The sequence below is a fragment of the Nomascus leucogenys genome, chromosome 1a (assembly GCF_006542625.1).
Source record: "Nomascus leucogenys isolate Asia chromosome 1a, Asia_NLE_v1, whole genome shotgun sequence".
Lineage (NCBI taxonomy): Eukaryota > Metazoa > Chordata > Mammalia > Primates > Hylobatidae > Nomascus > Nomascus leucogenys.
Window position 1 is genome coordinate 68,833,334 of NC_044381.1, and position 16,612 is coordinate 68,849,945.

Below are 16,612 nucleotides of genomic sequence, written 5' to 3' on the forward strand. Positions count from 1 at the left end.
CGGTTTTCCTTAAAGGAACAGTCCCTTCAGCTTCACTGCACAGCCCTCTGCCCAGAGCCTCCTCAACTCGCCAAAAGGACCCTTGAAGTGGAAGGACAGGAAGCATTTTTGGATCGTGTTTTATGACCCCACAAAACAACCAACCAACCAACAACAACAACAAACAGCTAACTCACACTTAAAGCTTAAAGCTCAAACAATTGGTGGGGGGTGGCACTGCTGGTTGAGAAGTCAACGAGGGACAGAGGCTCCGATTACTCACTGGGAAAGACACCCCAGTTCTGCATCCTCGCTCTGGGAAATCGCACCACACCCACATCAGGTGTGGACAGCTGCGCTGTTTCACATGAATTCCAACCAGATGATCGTTCCCTCTGGAAAAAGTGAGCAGTTCTTAGGAAGATACTGCTATGTAGCAAGAGGGGAAAGAAAAAACTTTTGGGTGTTTCTTTTTTGTCGTTTTTCTTTTTTTCCCTCCTATTCAGATAGAATGAACAGTACTGCTGTGGGTGTATGAAGTAGGGTTCAAACACAAAGGGTTTAAAAGACACACATTGCCTCTTTCAAAGTTTGGTCTAAATTATGAGGCAGTCATGAGGCCAATGTGGAACAGCAGAGCCATGAGGGGTAAGGGTGTGCGTACTGGAGCTAGTGCCCGAGTTTGAGTCCCAGCTCACCACTTACTATGACCAGGCAAGTTATTTCATTTCCATACCTCAGTCTCATCATCTGTAAAATGGGATAAGAAATAATCCCACCCCCATCCCACCATTGGGTAGTGGTCATTGTGGAGGTTAAATGAGTTAATTCATGTAAGGTACATAGAACAGTACTTGGCACCAAGTAAACCATCCTTTGATATTATTATTTGACTGGGGTGGGAGGGAAAATCATAAAATTCTAAAGAAAACAAGCAACTTCGTACCTGCCAGTTTGCTTTCTCTGATCCTTTCTTACTCTCATTTGGTATGTCTCTAGGAAAAATATACCCAGAGACACATCTTTTTCCTAAATGGTTCCAGAATCTGAAGGGGACTCCATAGCCTGGGAGATTATTTCATGAACAGTTGCTTTTACAGATCAGATGCCTACACCCAACACAGGGCTGACCTGGACGTTTAAAGGTAAAGACCATTCTCCTCAGTAGGTTTAAATCTCTCTTTGAGAAATCTACTGCAGCAATCTTTCCCTTTCTAATTTACATGTTCCTCTAAAATCAACTCACATTTTCATGTGTTCATTTGCTACCTTACAATCCAATCTCTGGGCACCCAATGCCTACATTCCCAACCAAGTTTCTTAAAACCAATCAACCAAACCACCTCAGGATTCTCATTACAAGTCACTTTCGCATCCTAGAAAAGCATCTAGTCCTTGTACCTTAATCTTGTCATATTGCTGAAGCAACACTTCTTCATTGAGCCTGCTGAGGCTTAAGGAGCCCTCAGCTCTAGTAACAAAGCACAGAACCGCGTATCACTTACAGATTCACCTCGCTGAGGAGCTAACTCTGGGCTCAACAGTTTCAACACAGTGGCTGAATGAGGAAGATGGTTTTTTTCTCCTGGTGTGGCTCTTACATTCTAGAGGAAAACATGACCTGGTTTTCAGAATTAAAATGTTCCCTTGATCTGACAAAGCCACTTCTGATCTGTAGAGTTCCCTCTGGCTTGCTTGAAACATTTTTTAATAATCAAGACCTTGCTTTTTAGGATGGTTTTACATTTAGAGAAAAATGGAGCAGAAAGTACAGAGCCCCCATATCCCTCCACCCAAAATGTGCAGTTTCCCCTATTATTAACATTGTGCATTAGTGTGGTGCATTTGTTATCCCCAATCAATACTGACACATTATTAACTAATGCCCATAGTCTGCAGTAGGTCTTACTCTTGGTGTTGGACAGTTCTATAGACTGACAAACGCATAATGGCCTATATCCAACATTACAGTATCATACAGAATAGTTTCACTGCCCTAAAAATCCCATGTTCCAACTATGCATCCTTCTCCTTCTTCCTCCTGAACCACTGGCAACCACGGATCTTTTTACTGTCTCTATAGTGTAACCTTTTCCAGAATGTCACAGTTAGAATGATTCTGTATGTAGCCTTTTCAGACTAGCTGCTTTCACAGAGTAACATGCTTTTAAGTTTCCTGCATGTCTTTCTGTGACATGATATGCCTAAAACATTTTAAAATCAGTCTTCACAAGTGAGGCTAATGGCCATTGAAATTTGAGAACCACTGCTTATTTTGAGACGGGGTCTTGTTATGTGGCCAACACTGGTCTCAAACCCCTGGGCTCAGGTGATCCTCCCACCTCAGCCTCCAGAGTAGCTGGGATTACAGGTGTAAGCCACTGTGCCTGATGAGAATGGTTTTAGAGTTTTGTTTCTACTACTGTTTGCTTCAATTTATTTTTATTTTTATTTTTTGAGACAGTCTCACTCTGTTGCACAGGCTGGAATGCAGTGGCACAATCTCGGCTCACTGCAACCTCCGCCTCCTGGGTTCAATCAGTTCTCCTGTTTCAGCCTCCTGAGTAGCTGGGACTACAGACACACGCCACCACACCTGGCTAAATTTTTTTGTATATATTTGTTTTGTTTTGTAGAGACAGGGTTGTGCCATGTTGGCCAGGCTGGTCTTGAACTCCTGACCTCAGGTGATCCACCCACCTCAGCCTCCCAAAGTGCTGGGATTACAGGCATAAGCCACCATGCCTGGCCTTCAGTTGAGATGTAATTCACATACCGTACAATTAATCAATTTAAAGTACATAATTAAACAATTTAGTATATTCAGTGTTATACAACCGTCACCACAATCAATTTCAGAACATTTTCATCACCCCCAAAATTAACCGTGTGCCCTTTAGCTATTAACTCCCTATTCAGTCATTATCTCTTAGCCCTGGGCAACCATGAATATGCTTTCTATGTATGTGGATTTGCCTATTTTGGATATTTCACATAATTGTAACCATTCAGTATGCTGTCCTTTGTCACTGGCTACCTTCACTTAAGGTTTTCAGAGTTCATCCATGTTGTGGCATGTATCCGTACTTCATTCCTTTTTATGGTTGAATAATATTCCAGTATATGAATATATTTTTTGGTGTCCATTCATCAACTGATGGACATGTATGCTGCTTCCACCTTTTGGCTATTATGAATAATGCCACTATGAATACACACGAATAAGTTTTTGTGGGGATCTATGTTTTCATTTCTTTTGGGTATATAGGGAGGAGTAGAATTGCTCCATTAAATGGTAACTTTGTGTTTCACTTTGAGAAACCACTATTTTGTTTTTCACAGTAGCCACATCATTTTATAATCACACCAGCAATGTATGAGGGTTCCGAATTTTCCACATTCTCGCCAACACTTGTTATTACCCGTTTTTTGATTATACTCAACCACATGATATAAAGTAGTATCTCATTGTGGTTTGGATTTGCATTTCCCTGATGACTAATGATGCTGAGGATCTTTACACATGCCCATTGGGTATCTGTATATCTTTTTGGAGAGAGGTCATTGCAGATCCTTTGCCCATCTTTTAGTTAGCTTGTTTTATTGAGTCATAAGAGTACTTCGTATACTCTAGAACAAATCTCTGATTAAATACATGATTTAAAATACTGTCTCCCATTCTATGGGTTGTGTTTTCACTTTGTTAAATAATGTCCTCTGAAGCACAAACTTTTAAAATTTTGATGACACCCACTTTATTTTGCTGTTGCTTGTGCTTTTAGTGTCATACCTAAGAAACCATTACCAAATTCAAAGTCACAAAAATTTACCCGTATGTTTTCTTCTAAAAGTTTTAACTTTTACACTTAGGTCTGTTGGCCCATTTTGAGTTGGATATGCTGTGAGGTAAAAGGTCCAACTTCATTCTTTCGTATGTGGTCACTCAGTGGTCCCAGCACCATAGTTAACAATAGTTTAAAAGACTATTCTTTCTCCATTGAATTGTTTTGGCACTGTTGTTGAAAAAGCAATTGACTTTTAATGTGAGTATTTCTGGGTTCCCACTTCTATTCCTTTGATCTTTACGTGTCTCCTTACACCAGGACCACACTGTCTTGATTACTCTAGATTTCAAGTTTGAGAAATGAGTCTGACTTTATGCTTCTTTTCCAAGATTGTTTTGGCTATTCTGTGTTCTTTGAATTTCCATATAAATTCTAGAATCAGCTTGCCAATTTCTGCAAAGAGCCAGCTGAGATTCTGATAGGGATTATGTTGAATTAATAGATCAATTTGGGAAGTATTCACATTTTAACAGTATTAAGTCTTCCAATCCATGAATGTGGAACATCTTCCCGTTTAACTGGGTCTTAAATTTTTTTCCAAAAATGTTTTGTGGGATGCAATGTACAAGTACTGCACTTCTTTTTAAAAATTTATCTCTCTTTGAAACAATTTCTTAATCTTCAGTTTGCTCATTGCTACTATAGAGAAATACAATTTGGTGTACTGATCTTGCATATCCTATAACATTGAGAACTTGTTCTTTAGTTCTAATAGTTTTTTAGTGAAATTCCTGAGATTTTCTACATAAAATGTCATCTGAGACTAATTTTACTTTGTCCTTTTCCAATTTAGATGGCTTTTACTTTGTGTTCTTGCCTAATCACCCTGGCTAGAACTTCTAGTACTGAATTGAATAAAAGTGGCAAGAGCAGACATCCTTGTCTTGTTCCTAAGCTTCAGGGAAAAGCATGCAGTCTTTCACCATTAAGTATAATGTTCTGGGGATCATGGAGGGGGAGGTTATACATCAAGTTCTATGATGTTTTGTTTTTCCGGATACTAGCTCTTTGCTCCACCTTAGTTTTGGATGAAATTCTTCTCATCTGTTTTTAGCTAAAATGTCACTTTCTTGGGGACATCTTTCCTGAATCTTCAAACTAGACTCACAGTGCCTGCTCTGATCACACTTGTAACAAATACCTGTCAGCATCGCTCTCCCCCCTAATTCCAGTCTGCCTTGTTCACAGATATATTCCTGACTGGCACACACAGTTGCGTATTGCTGTAAACCAGCTTCACATACCATGCTCTATTTCCTGACTTTGGCAGGGACACTGTTCCCTGCCCTAAAACTCTTTTCTGCCACTGTTTCCAACTCAAGGGCAAGGATCTGCTCTATTCATCCTTATACCTAGCATGTAACACAGCCTGGCAACTAGGTAACCCTTAGTTAACCTCTGTGAATCATTCTAACTCTACTTAAAAGGATGTCATTTTTACCCAAAAACAAAAAAGGAAACCTTACCTTTGACTGGGCCAATTTGATTGGTCACAGCAAATCTAAGCACTCTTTCTTCATCATTATACAAGGCAAAGACCCGGTCCACGTTCAGCTGCTGGGTGGTGGGGAAGGACGGGCGTCTGGGGGCGTGCCTGCACACCTGGTAAGTGATGTTCTGGTGGATGCGGTAGGACCATGTTTGGTTGACTGCACCAAAAGTCAGAGAGTAGTCTCTGGAACTTGTAGAGGTCACAGCTGCAATAAACACATTGGTAATTTTTTAAAAATATTAAATACAGAGATTTTCATGTGAGGTGGATTTTTCTGCAGAGTTTTTCATCTAATTCTTGGAGCGTGTTCCCTTGGGAACTTCCTGAGTTTATATGAAAAAATTTGCAAGGAAATCCCAAAAACCTGAGTGGATGCAAAGTCACAGTGCTGAGAGGGAGAAGGCATTACAATTGTCCATGTTATTATACACAAAGAATAAGTGTTACTAAGTGCCAGCCATGCCAACAGTGCTCTATACATACTGCCTCATTTATTCCTCACAACAGCCTGGTGAGGTGGGCACTAAATCATGTGATCAGAGGCTCACAAAGTTTAAGCAGCCTAAGATGCAATGCTGCTACATGGTAGAGCTGGAACTGAAACTCACATTGGTTTGACTCTACACCCTAAATTTTAAACCAATCCATCCTCTACATTTCACAGAAGTGACAACTTCCAACACCTTGCACTTCAGTAAATCTGAAGGATTCCAGAGAAAGGAAAGGGTTGTCTCTCAACATCTGAGTCTAGGAGTCAAGCTCAGGTCAGTGATCCGGACACTGACCATTTTGTTCACAGCCCAGGTCTCTGCTTCCCCTTGTCTTCCCTACATCTCCTGCCAGGCTGCCAGCTCTCAGCATAGGAGCAGCAGGGGTCAGAGGAAAGGCACAACTCAATCCGGGTTGCTGTGCTGCACAACAGCAATTGTGATGGAGGCAGCATCCTGCACGCAGGAAGTATTTTCACAGAACACATCACGCTTTGCACACATTGACCACATAATACAGAAAAATCATTTTTAGTTCCATGCTAAAGATGAGAAAATACATTCTCAGATATTAAGAGGCCTTTCCCTACAGATATTAAATGGCAAATCCAGGATATAAGCTCTTATCCTTTTGACTCCAAATCTAGCATTAGTTTTATAAAAAATTATAGCATCTGTGTTTTTTGGTTTTGTTTTTGAGATGAAGTCTTGCTCTGTCGCCCAGGCTGGAGTACAATGGCGCAACCTCGACTCACTGCAACCTCCACTTCCCAGGTTCAGATGATTCTCCTGCCCCAGCCTCCCAAGTAGCTGGGATCACAGGAGCATGCCACCATGCCCTGCTAATTTTTGTATTTTTAGTAGAAACAGGTTTTCACCATGTTGGCCAGGCTGGTCTCGAACTCCTGACCTCAGGTGATCCACACACCTCGGCCTCCCAAAGTGGTGGGATTACAGGCATGAGCCATTGCACCTGGCCTCTGTGATTTTTTTTTTTTTTAAAGCAGCCTGAACTCATCAGCTGAAACAAGGTTGAGATAAATATACATTCCAATAATCACTATTTTTCCATGTTTCAGAAAGTAGGATGGTTAAAAACTGTATATAATTATACCATCCCTACCCACCCCATGGACAGTGTTGCTATTGATTTTATTATTTGAAAATACTAGGTAGGGATATAGATATTCTTGTGTATAGCAGCCATTCTGCTCACTTACACGATATATTTCATGGTAACAATAAGAGTAATAACATAATAGGGCTCATTTTATATTCCACGCACTGTTCTAAGGACATGCCATGTAAGTCATTTAAGGCTTGTATCTATCTTGTGAGATGGGCATAATCCCCATTTTACAGATGTGAAGACTGGTTATACATACTGGAGTCCGAGTAGTGGTACAGCTCCTTGTAGGGAGAGATGTGGGCTGTGAAATTTGCTGGGACATAAGGCACCTGGCCTTGAATGTTGGTCTTAATGCTCAGATAGTTTTCTGGGTCAAGTCCTTCAGCAGTTTGAGTGATATGAACCCTCTCCTCTCCCGGGTAGAACGTAACTTCCATGTCATGGGTAAAGGCAGCACCTGGAGATGACAAACATTCAGCACAGGGATGAAAAGAGGTCTTGCTTAAACAGTTACCAGTACATACTGCCCCCTCCCAATTTCTACTGCTGTTGGAGACCGTGCCTAGGGAGATTATTTGATATCTGAGAGTAAGCACTATCAGCTGTTGATTCCATAAGTTCCCAAACTTTTCCATTGAAGAATACGGTTTCATCCTGCCTTACCTCACCCAGCTTCTCTTTGAACAAGCTTGTATTCTGTGAGAAATACTCTTGGGAACGTCCTTGACTTTTCTCTAAGGTTGCTAGACTTAACAAACAAACAAACAAACAAATAAGCCTAACCAAAAAAACCAAAAAACAAAAAACTACCACCTAGGACATTCAGGGTTTTTTGTTTGAATTTCAGATAAGTATGTCTCATGCAATATGTGGGTAATACTGATACTAGAAAATTGTTTATCTGAAATACAGATTTAACCAGGTGTGCCATATTTTATCTACTTTTGACCCAAGGGCTTTATTCAAATTTTGATTAAAGGCAGGAACCTATTAACAGCTACTGAGCTCTGCAGTTAAAGATGGAGGAAGAACTTCTCACAAAACTATTTCTCATGCAATAAAGATCAAACCTCTAGGAAACAAGTTTTCAGGTGGGAAGGTGAGAATCCAAAAAGTATCGTCTAAACCCTTGTTGTCAACAGGTGGCCTTTCCAGCAACACTGGTACCTCACCTCCTAGGAGCTTGGTAGAAAAGCAAAATCACAGACCCCACCCCAGGCCTGCTGAACCAGAATTTACATTTTGACAACACCTCCAAGTGATGTGTGTGCAGGTTCAAGTCTGGGGTGCACTGGCCTATACTATTATAGGTTGTGGAGCTGGGAGGAGAAGGGCACCCCTTCCCCATGAAGTAAAATCATCCCCAGGTGCCCCAAGTACCATTTTTGCATTTGACAGATCTGTGCATAATTTAAAAAGCCTGACAAATATGCTTCAACAAATTGGGGTAAGAGAACACGAATGTTCTAAATGGAATCATCCTGTTTCTCAGAACAGCTGGGAGAATATTTAGATGAAATCACTGCCTTTCAAAAATCAGTGATGTGAGGTCAAACCATTCCCAACAACCTCTGGCCAGAAAACTACACACATGTGGCTCTAGTATATTAAACAAGTGATTCCTCTGTCACTGTGTAAAGGCCTAAACACACTGCCCCAAGGAGCACCACTGCCAAAGCAACGCTGACTACTGGCCTTCTCAGAGGCCCTACTCACCTGCGAGGCTGAAGCCGTTCTCAGAGCCAGGTTTTTCTAAAGCAAAGAGCCAGCCAAAAAGGCCTCCAATTGGTGTGAGGGGGAGGAGGGCCTGGGCTGCTGGCTGTGGGATGTGGCTGATGGCCGTGTAGGCTCTGCCATCATTGCCCACGATATAAGCATGCAGGTCCACGTCAGTGAAGTGCACGGGTGTATGGCCCACGTGGAGGTGGCCACTCACTTTCCCATTCACTCGGTGAGGTGCCCCTAAAAGACAGCAAATCCAGTTAGGCTTGGGCATCATGCTGGCTAGAGATGGGTGCACACAGGTATAATTATTCCATTGACAACTTCCAAAACTCACTCTTTAGCAAGTCGCTTTAATGATTTCCTAACCAACCAATTATCCATCTATGAAACAGTCCTGCCTCCAGTCTGTTTTCTCCCCTCCTCCTTCTCTCCACTACACTTTGGCTCTAATGAGCTGGCAGAAGGAAGCATTTCTGGATAATCCTCAAATTGGGAATCAGCCCAAACCAGTTGATTCCTCAAACATTTATTGAGCACCTGCAAGTTGATAGCACTCTGATTTAAGTAGTGGAGATGTTTGTTCCATAAAGCAGGGCTCACAGTGGTAGCTGGAGACAGGTAAGCAGCAGGAATAGACACACAGGAGTTCCCAGCCCCAGTCAATTACCTTCAGGCAGACAGTGCTTCCCATTTCCATAAAACTTGGATTGGCAGTGGCAGCAGAAGCCAGTGGCATAGTCCGTGCAGAAGGCATGCCGGGAGCATTGTCTGTGGTTGTGTTCACAGGTTTCCTTGTTGGCAGCATTATATGTGAAGACTGAAAAATAAAACAAACTTGCCTTAAAAGGACTAAATGATTCCAATGTCATTGCTGCATCAGGGACACAGCATCTGCTCCATAGAAGCAGTTTAGATCATAACAAACAGTTTTTGATGTTTAAGAGACTGGCATAACATTCAACCCAAGGGAATTAACCTGCTTTGTCTGCTGGCAAGAAGAATTGCTTACTGCTCCCGGCTGGGTCTCCTTGCAGAGTTGGTGAACTAAGATGAGGCTGCACCCGTGGGTTTGAGTGCAGTCAAATGAAAGCAAACCAGTAAGTACATGTTAGGTTGAACTTCATGAAACCACTATTTTTGTGGGTCAAAAGGGCTAAATATCAGCACTTTTATATGGTTCAACCTAAACACATCCTGAGAGGAAGACATAATAGAGAAGCTAACAAATGTCTTATGTCTAACCATCCTTCTTTTAGGTAACACTGAACTTAAAAAAGATAATAGCTGGTCTCACTACCAAGATTGTTTTGAGGGAAGGGTCTTAACACACGCACCTACCTCAAAGAAAGGGCATGGGGAGAAGGGGACAGAGGAGGGCAAAGCAACAGGGATTCAAGCTATTAAAATGCCCTATGCCCTTGGCAGGGTTTAACTATGATGGATATGGTACAGGCATGATTTCCACGCAATAGCAGACAGCTTGGGCTCCACTCAGAGATATTCCAAGAAATTATGGAGAACTAGGATAACCTCAGTGCTCTGGCAGCTGTTTCTTCCATTTCCTACTTATTCTGCCCATGAAAAGAAGAAGGCCATCTGTGCTGCAAAGAAATGGGGAAACTGGAGCAAATGCCATAGTTCATAAAGGAAATAGCCAAGGAGGTAGGGTGTGGTGGGGGTTGTGGATGGACAGGAGGGTGCTTTCTCCAGGGCACTAGGGAATATGCCAATCCCAAGCATGGCCACCAGGAAGCCAAGTGGCTGCACACACCTCTGCCTCCACATCCCCAGGAGGTGGAGTTGGCTGGAGACTCCGGGAGCATGCTGTTGAGCAGGGATGGCATGGAATTCTAGTGTGAGACACTGATGCTGGCATGAAGGAGGACACCCACCCTACTCTTAGGAAAAGCCAAGTGGTAGTTGTGTTCTAGGTCCATCTGGAAAGGAGGAGACAGGAGAGGAGGAAGAAATCCAAAGATCAATCTTTACCCAGTATTCCCAAGGAGAACAGAAAGCAAAGGAACTAATGAGACATAGCATTATAGGTAACAATGTCACCAGGATAAAGACCTCCATCAACAAATAAAAATATAACAAAGTTAACACTTAAATAGAGCTTAACATATACAAGCTTTACGTTTAACAACTTTTTTTTTTTTTTTTTTGAGACGGAGTCTCACTCTGTCACCCAGGCTGGAGTGCAGTGGCACGATCTCAGCTCACTGCAAGCTCCACCTCCAGGGTTCATGCCATTCTCCTGACTCAGCCTCCCGAGTAGCTGGGATTACAGGTGCCCACCACCACACCCGGCTAATTTTTTGTATTTTTTAGTAGAGACGGGGTTTCACCATGTTAGCCAGGATGGTCTTGATCTCCTGACCTTGTGATCCACCCGCCTCGGCCTCCCAAAGTGCTGGGATTACAGGGGTGAGCCACCCCGCCCAGCCAACAACTCTTAATTTGCACAACAACCCTAGGTAGCAGGGACTTTTTTTGTTGCTGTTGTTGTTGAGACAGGGTTTTGCTCTGTCACCCAAGCTGGAGAGCAGTGGTGCAATCTCGGCTCACTGCAAGCTCAACTTCCCAGGCTCAAGTGATCCTCCTATTTCAGCCTTTTGAGTAGCCGCAGCCACAAGCGTGCATCACACCTGCCTACTTTATTTTTTGGTAGGGTGGGTTGGGGGGAGGGGTCTCCCCGCGTTGCCCAGGCTAGTCTCAGTCTTGAACTCCTGGGCTCAAGTGATCTTCCCACCTAGGCCTCCCAAAATGCTGGGATTACAGGTATGAGCCACCACTCTGGCCAGGGACAATTTTTTAACCCGTTTGCAGATAAAGCTGAGGCACAGTAGACTAAAGCACCTGAAGTCGCACAGGCAGTGAGTGGCAAAGGTGGGATCTGAACCTAGGACATCTAACTCGAGAATCTTTAACTGCTACTCTCCATGACCCCTTCAGTGGGACCCAAGTACGGAGATCATGAGCACTAGATTAGGGATGATCACGTGTCTGGGGTTAATCGGCACAGACTTCAAGTATAATTCGAGTCATACTTTATAAACTGGGTTTAATGGTAGAAGCAAGCAGGGAAGATTATCTAGATGAATATTACAGCATGTTGAAAAACAGCACAGGTAAGAAACGAGAGTACCAGCAGCGGCATTAACTTTTGGACAGTACTGGAGAGCTGCCTGCAGATCCTTGGGAAAGCAGCAAGCTGAGGGTTGGCAGGACAGACAGTGTAGGTTCAAGTGGAAAATCTGATTAGAACACAGTAGGAACGAAGTTATGACTCAAGATTTAGTATAGGGCCTTGATGACTTGGCTAAGAAATTCCAGTTTGATAAAAATAGAAAATTAGGCATGACTCAACTTTATTTGAAGAAGCTTAACTTAAACAGAAAAGTGATATAAAACTCAAGGCAGAAAAAAAATAAAACCCAGGATGGATCATGGTAAAATAGATGGCTGTGAAGAAAACTGTATCACTATTAGTTTAAGAAAGGGAAAAAAACATTCGGAGTAAAAAGAAATGAATGTAACTTGGATGTGTCAAAATCTCAGGTTTCTCCAGCTCAGAAATTCACAACTAAGTGTAAGGAAGCAGCTACTGGAGGGACTCACACACTCACGAGTGTGCTCATGGCTTAAGGGCCATCAGGACTTTCTCCCAGAGCTCAAGGAATGAGGGGCTGCAGAAAGCGCCAAGCTCTAGGACTCAACCTCAGCCCTCCCTCGGGGGCTTTGTGGAAACTGTGCAAACTGTGTCTTTCAGCTTCCTCATCTCTAAAATAAGTAGAGCACCTCTTCCTCACTCCTGCATTGCCAGAAGTTGCATTTCTTCTTAATGTACTTCTGAACACCAAGTAAAAAGGCAATCTGCTACAGGTCTAAAGAACAGCCATTTGGCTGGGCACAGTGGCTCACACCTGTAATCCCAGCACTTTGGGAGGCCGAGGCAGGCGGATCACGAGGTCAGGAGATTGAGACCATCCTGGCTAACATGGTGAAACCCCGTCTCTACTAAAAATACAAAAAATTAGCCAGGCATGGTGGTGGGTGCCTGTAGTCCCAGCTACTCGGGAGGCTGAGGCAGGAGAATGGCGTGAATCTGGGAGGCGGAGCTTGCAGTGAGCCGAGATCGTGCCATTGACTCCAGCCTGGGCAACAGAGAGAGACTCCATCTCAAAAAAAAAAAAAAAAAAAGAAAGCAGCCATTTTCAGAATATTCAGATAAAAATCAATCCAAACTCTACATGCTGTTCTGCCCACAAATTAAGGAAATAACAGGCTCGGATTGTATCTTATTTCAGTTATTTTGTGAAGCCTTATTCTGCAACCCAATTCTTATTCTAAGGCTGAATTATGAAACAAGGAGAGAGAAGATGGAGGACAGTACAGATATGAAGAGTTAAACTAGGTGTAGTCATAGCTTTTATCTAAGTAAAAAGAGGCAGGGCGATGCAGCCAGCAACTTACAAGTGCAACTGTGCAAAGGTTTATAAATAGATTGGAAGCTGTACTACATTATTATAGAAAAATTATAACAATGAGCAGGCTCCCATGAAAGGCTATTATGAGACTTAAACTGTAATTACAATGGGTTAACTAGTTACTGTTAAGCTAACCTGGGAGTCTTTTTAAACAGTTTTGTGGAATATTGTATTTTTAGGATGGTACTTACTGAGCCAAGAACACACACTCTCTCTTCCAGCTTCATAACAGCCACATGAAGGAAAGAAGATGAATTCAGCCCCTAATCTGGGGGAAGGCAAGGCTCCATTTATAATCCCTCTTTCACACCTGCCTTCATACCCAAGTGCACACACAGGTTTGCACACTTACCATTTACAATGGCAGCTTGTTAGGTGAAAGGTAAATGCTTCTAACAATTTTTGTTCATTCATTCACTAATTCAACAAATATTTACTGAGCATTCACTATAGACCTGGCCCTAGTCTAGAAACTGGGGACATGGCAGAGAGCAAAAGAGACAAAAATTCACATCCCGAAGCTTACACTCTCCCCAGCAGCAGTCAATAAACAAGTAAATTACTTAGTGGGGTGGATGTGTAAGAGCTATGCAAAGAAATACAGCAGAGAAAGACAAGAAGGTAGGAGGGGGCAGGTGTACATGGCTCTTTTAAATAGCATGGTCAGGGAAGACCTCAGGAGAAATTGACCGAGCAGAGGCCAGGAGGAGGTGAGGGAGTGAACCCCACAGATGAGGGCAGGTGCGGTGCTGTGTCAGGCAGGAGGGGTGTGTGGGCATGTGGGAGGGATGGTGAGAGAAGAGGTAGCCTGGGTCATTCATGCAGGGTCTCAGAGATCACAGGAAGGATTTGAGCTTTCATCTGAGACGGGAAGCCCTAGAGGGTTTTGAGCAGAAGAGTAACATGCTCCGACTACAGGAAATCAGACAGGAGCTGGTCCCTTGGTGGTAAGAAGTGCTGGTACAGGAGATAAGAAGGGCCCAGGTCTGGGATATTCTGAAGGTGGAACCGAGAGGGTTTGCTGGTGGATTGGATGTGGGATGATGTTCAGTCCTGATGTGGGAAACTAAAAGGGTGGAGCTGCCAGTTTCTGAGAGAGGGAGACTAAGGAGGAGCAGGTTTGTGGGGTTCAGTTCTGACAACAGCGTGAGGCATCAAGGAAATTCACCAAGGGGTGAATAACAACTTACACCCTCAGCACAGCACCATGCAGTCCTTCACACGGAGAGCTGCATTTCTCCCGGTGGATTCCAGACACCACTGCATCAGGATCACCTGAGGCTTCTGTTAAAAATGCAAATTCTGAGGGCCCACCTTAGACCTACCAATTCCACGCTCTGGGTGCATCCTAGCAATCTACACTTTAGCCACCCCGCAAGTGATTCTCACACCAATTGGTGTTGATAGAAGGCTTGGGATACTCACAAGCCTTGGATTTCTGAGCTAGGTGTTGCTCATCAATGTCGTTAACAAATTTAATCTGACCAATTAGCAGCTCCTGGGGTGGGTAGAATGTTAGGAAATACTCTCGTGCTCACTCCTGGCCATCTGAGAAGCCGAGCTCAGTGCTTACGGCCCACTTGGGCATCCATTCACAAGAATACAACGTGAAGATTCTTTAGTGAACGTAATACAGATGCACAGCAGCCAGATAGCCCTTCCCTGAAGAAGGGGGAGACCTGGAGCTAGAACGGTGCTGAGCCCACGTGCAGCTATTTATCCAGGGCGAGAAAAGCCAGACCTCTGGCCAACGTGACTGCTCAAATTTCTATGGGAATTGCAGTGAAACTCAAAGAGGCTGAACTGCTTGAAGGCTGGGAATCAAGATCTGGATCCCAGCCAGATGAGATGTGCGATGAACACATCCAAGGAAAAGTGGCAGTTTTTCTTTTCGGTGGTCATTTGCATGTCCCTCCCTATCATGGCTTTGAGTGTATTTTCATGCACTTCTTCCTATTCTAGTAAGAAGATATTATCTCCATTTTATAAATGAGAAAATTGAGGCCCACAGAGATTAAACAATCTTCTGGCTCTAAATCCCATCAAATTGAGGGGGCATCAGAATCACTGAAGTGCAGAGGAATATGGCAGGGTCAGACAAGAGGGTGAGAGAGGGCAGGCGCACTTGGCTCTTTTAAATAGTATGGTCAGGGAAGACCTCGGGAGAAGGAGACATTTGAGCAGAGGTCTGGAGGAGTTGAAGGAGTGAGATGGCTTAAAAATGCAGTTTCTGGTTCGGAAGGTAGAGGAGGGGCTTGGAAATCAGTGTTTTTAACCAGGTTCCCAGCTGAGTGAGAGGAAGGTGGATGAGCGCCCACACTTTGACAAATACAGTTTCTAGTCCATGGCCTCCTCTGGGACCCACACTCTGCCAGGAAGCTCCTGCCATGGAGAGTCAGACCATAAAGAGGTCTGCTGGCACCTCAGGGCACAGCAGGAGGGTGGAGGCTGGCCAGGTTTGAATGAGCTCATTTTGTCATGGATTTAACTGAGGTTTGATAGTTGCTAAAGGATTCTTAACATGAAGACTTTTTAAATCTCACTTTTTTTTCCATTTATTTTTTGTTTGTTTGTATTTAACTTTTCTCATGTCCTTAAGAGAAAGAAAAATGGGGTGGGGATACATCAGAGGAAAGAAAGAAATGCCCTGCCAAAAGACTTGAGACTTGTCCTAACTAGGAGTTCGTAACAAAAATGGAAAATTCTCCTCTGCACTTGTTCTCAGCCATCTTTCAATCTTCATTTTCCCAGAAACACTTAAGCACTTGTCTGCAGCCCTTGGCCAGCCTGCCCTTCTTCACAGAGGGCCCTGGCCCAGCCACAGGGGAGGTTCCATGGTGTGGACCGGGTTCACTGGGCCAACACAGAGGGACACAGGAGGCTTCGTGCACAGGGCTGCCTCAGGACAGCTGGAGTAACTATTAACAATTTTTACTGCTACTTCAAAAAAAAAAAAAAAAAGAATGAGCATTTTCACTGCAGGACAAATTCTTCTAAGTTTTCCCATCTCTCAGAATGACAGACTAGATAGAAAAACCATATCCAACTTTATAATGAAAAAACAGTGGAATGCTTTTTCGTCCAGTTTTCATGTTTGTTTAATTTTGATGTGTGTGGCATGTAATGATGCTGGTCGCAAACAGTGATCAGGACCCTGGAGGTGGCCTTTTACAACTGCTGGCATGACACTAACAGGCTCTCTCCACTTGTGGTGAAGGGAGAGGGGCCCTGCCAGGGAATCTCCTCATACAGGTGTCTTCACAGGTATGGGGGGCTGGGGGATCATGGTCACAGACCCTCTGCAACCTGGAGGTGCACCCAGGGCATGGTCTTTGGCACCTGGAGGGTTGCAGGCAGCAGAACCTGCTTGAATTCTTCTCAGGGTGGAAGTTGAGCTTGCAACACACTCTTGCAGCCTTTCACAAGGCCAAAAGTGGAGTGAGACTACATGAGGTTTCTGAAAG

General features: G+C 43.6%; 1 protein-coding gene across 2 annotated transcripts in view; it reads right to left on the minus strand.

Annotated features, from left to right (window-relative positions):
• NID2 (nidogen 2) overlaps nt 1-16,612 on the minus strand; it is a 63,354-nt gene that overhangs the window by 28,367 nt on the left and 18,375 nt on the right. For both annotated transcript variants that reach the window (XM_030810535.1, XM_030810524.1), the window contains exons 6-9: nt 9,326-9,475; nt 8,650-8,895; nt 7,190-7,390; nt 5,291-5,521 (exon numbers count right to left, since the gene is read on the minus strand). In XM_030810535.1, coding sequence (XP_030666395.1) covers nt 5,291-5,521; nt 7,190-7,390; nt 8,650-8,895; nt 9,326-9,475 — 828 coding nt within the window. The remainder of the gene's footprint in view (nt 1-5,290; nt 5,522-7,189; nt 7,391-8,649; nt 8,896-9,325; nt 9,476-16,612) is intronic.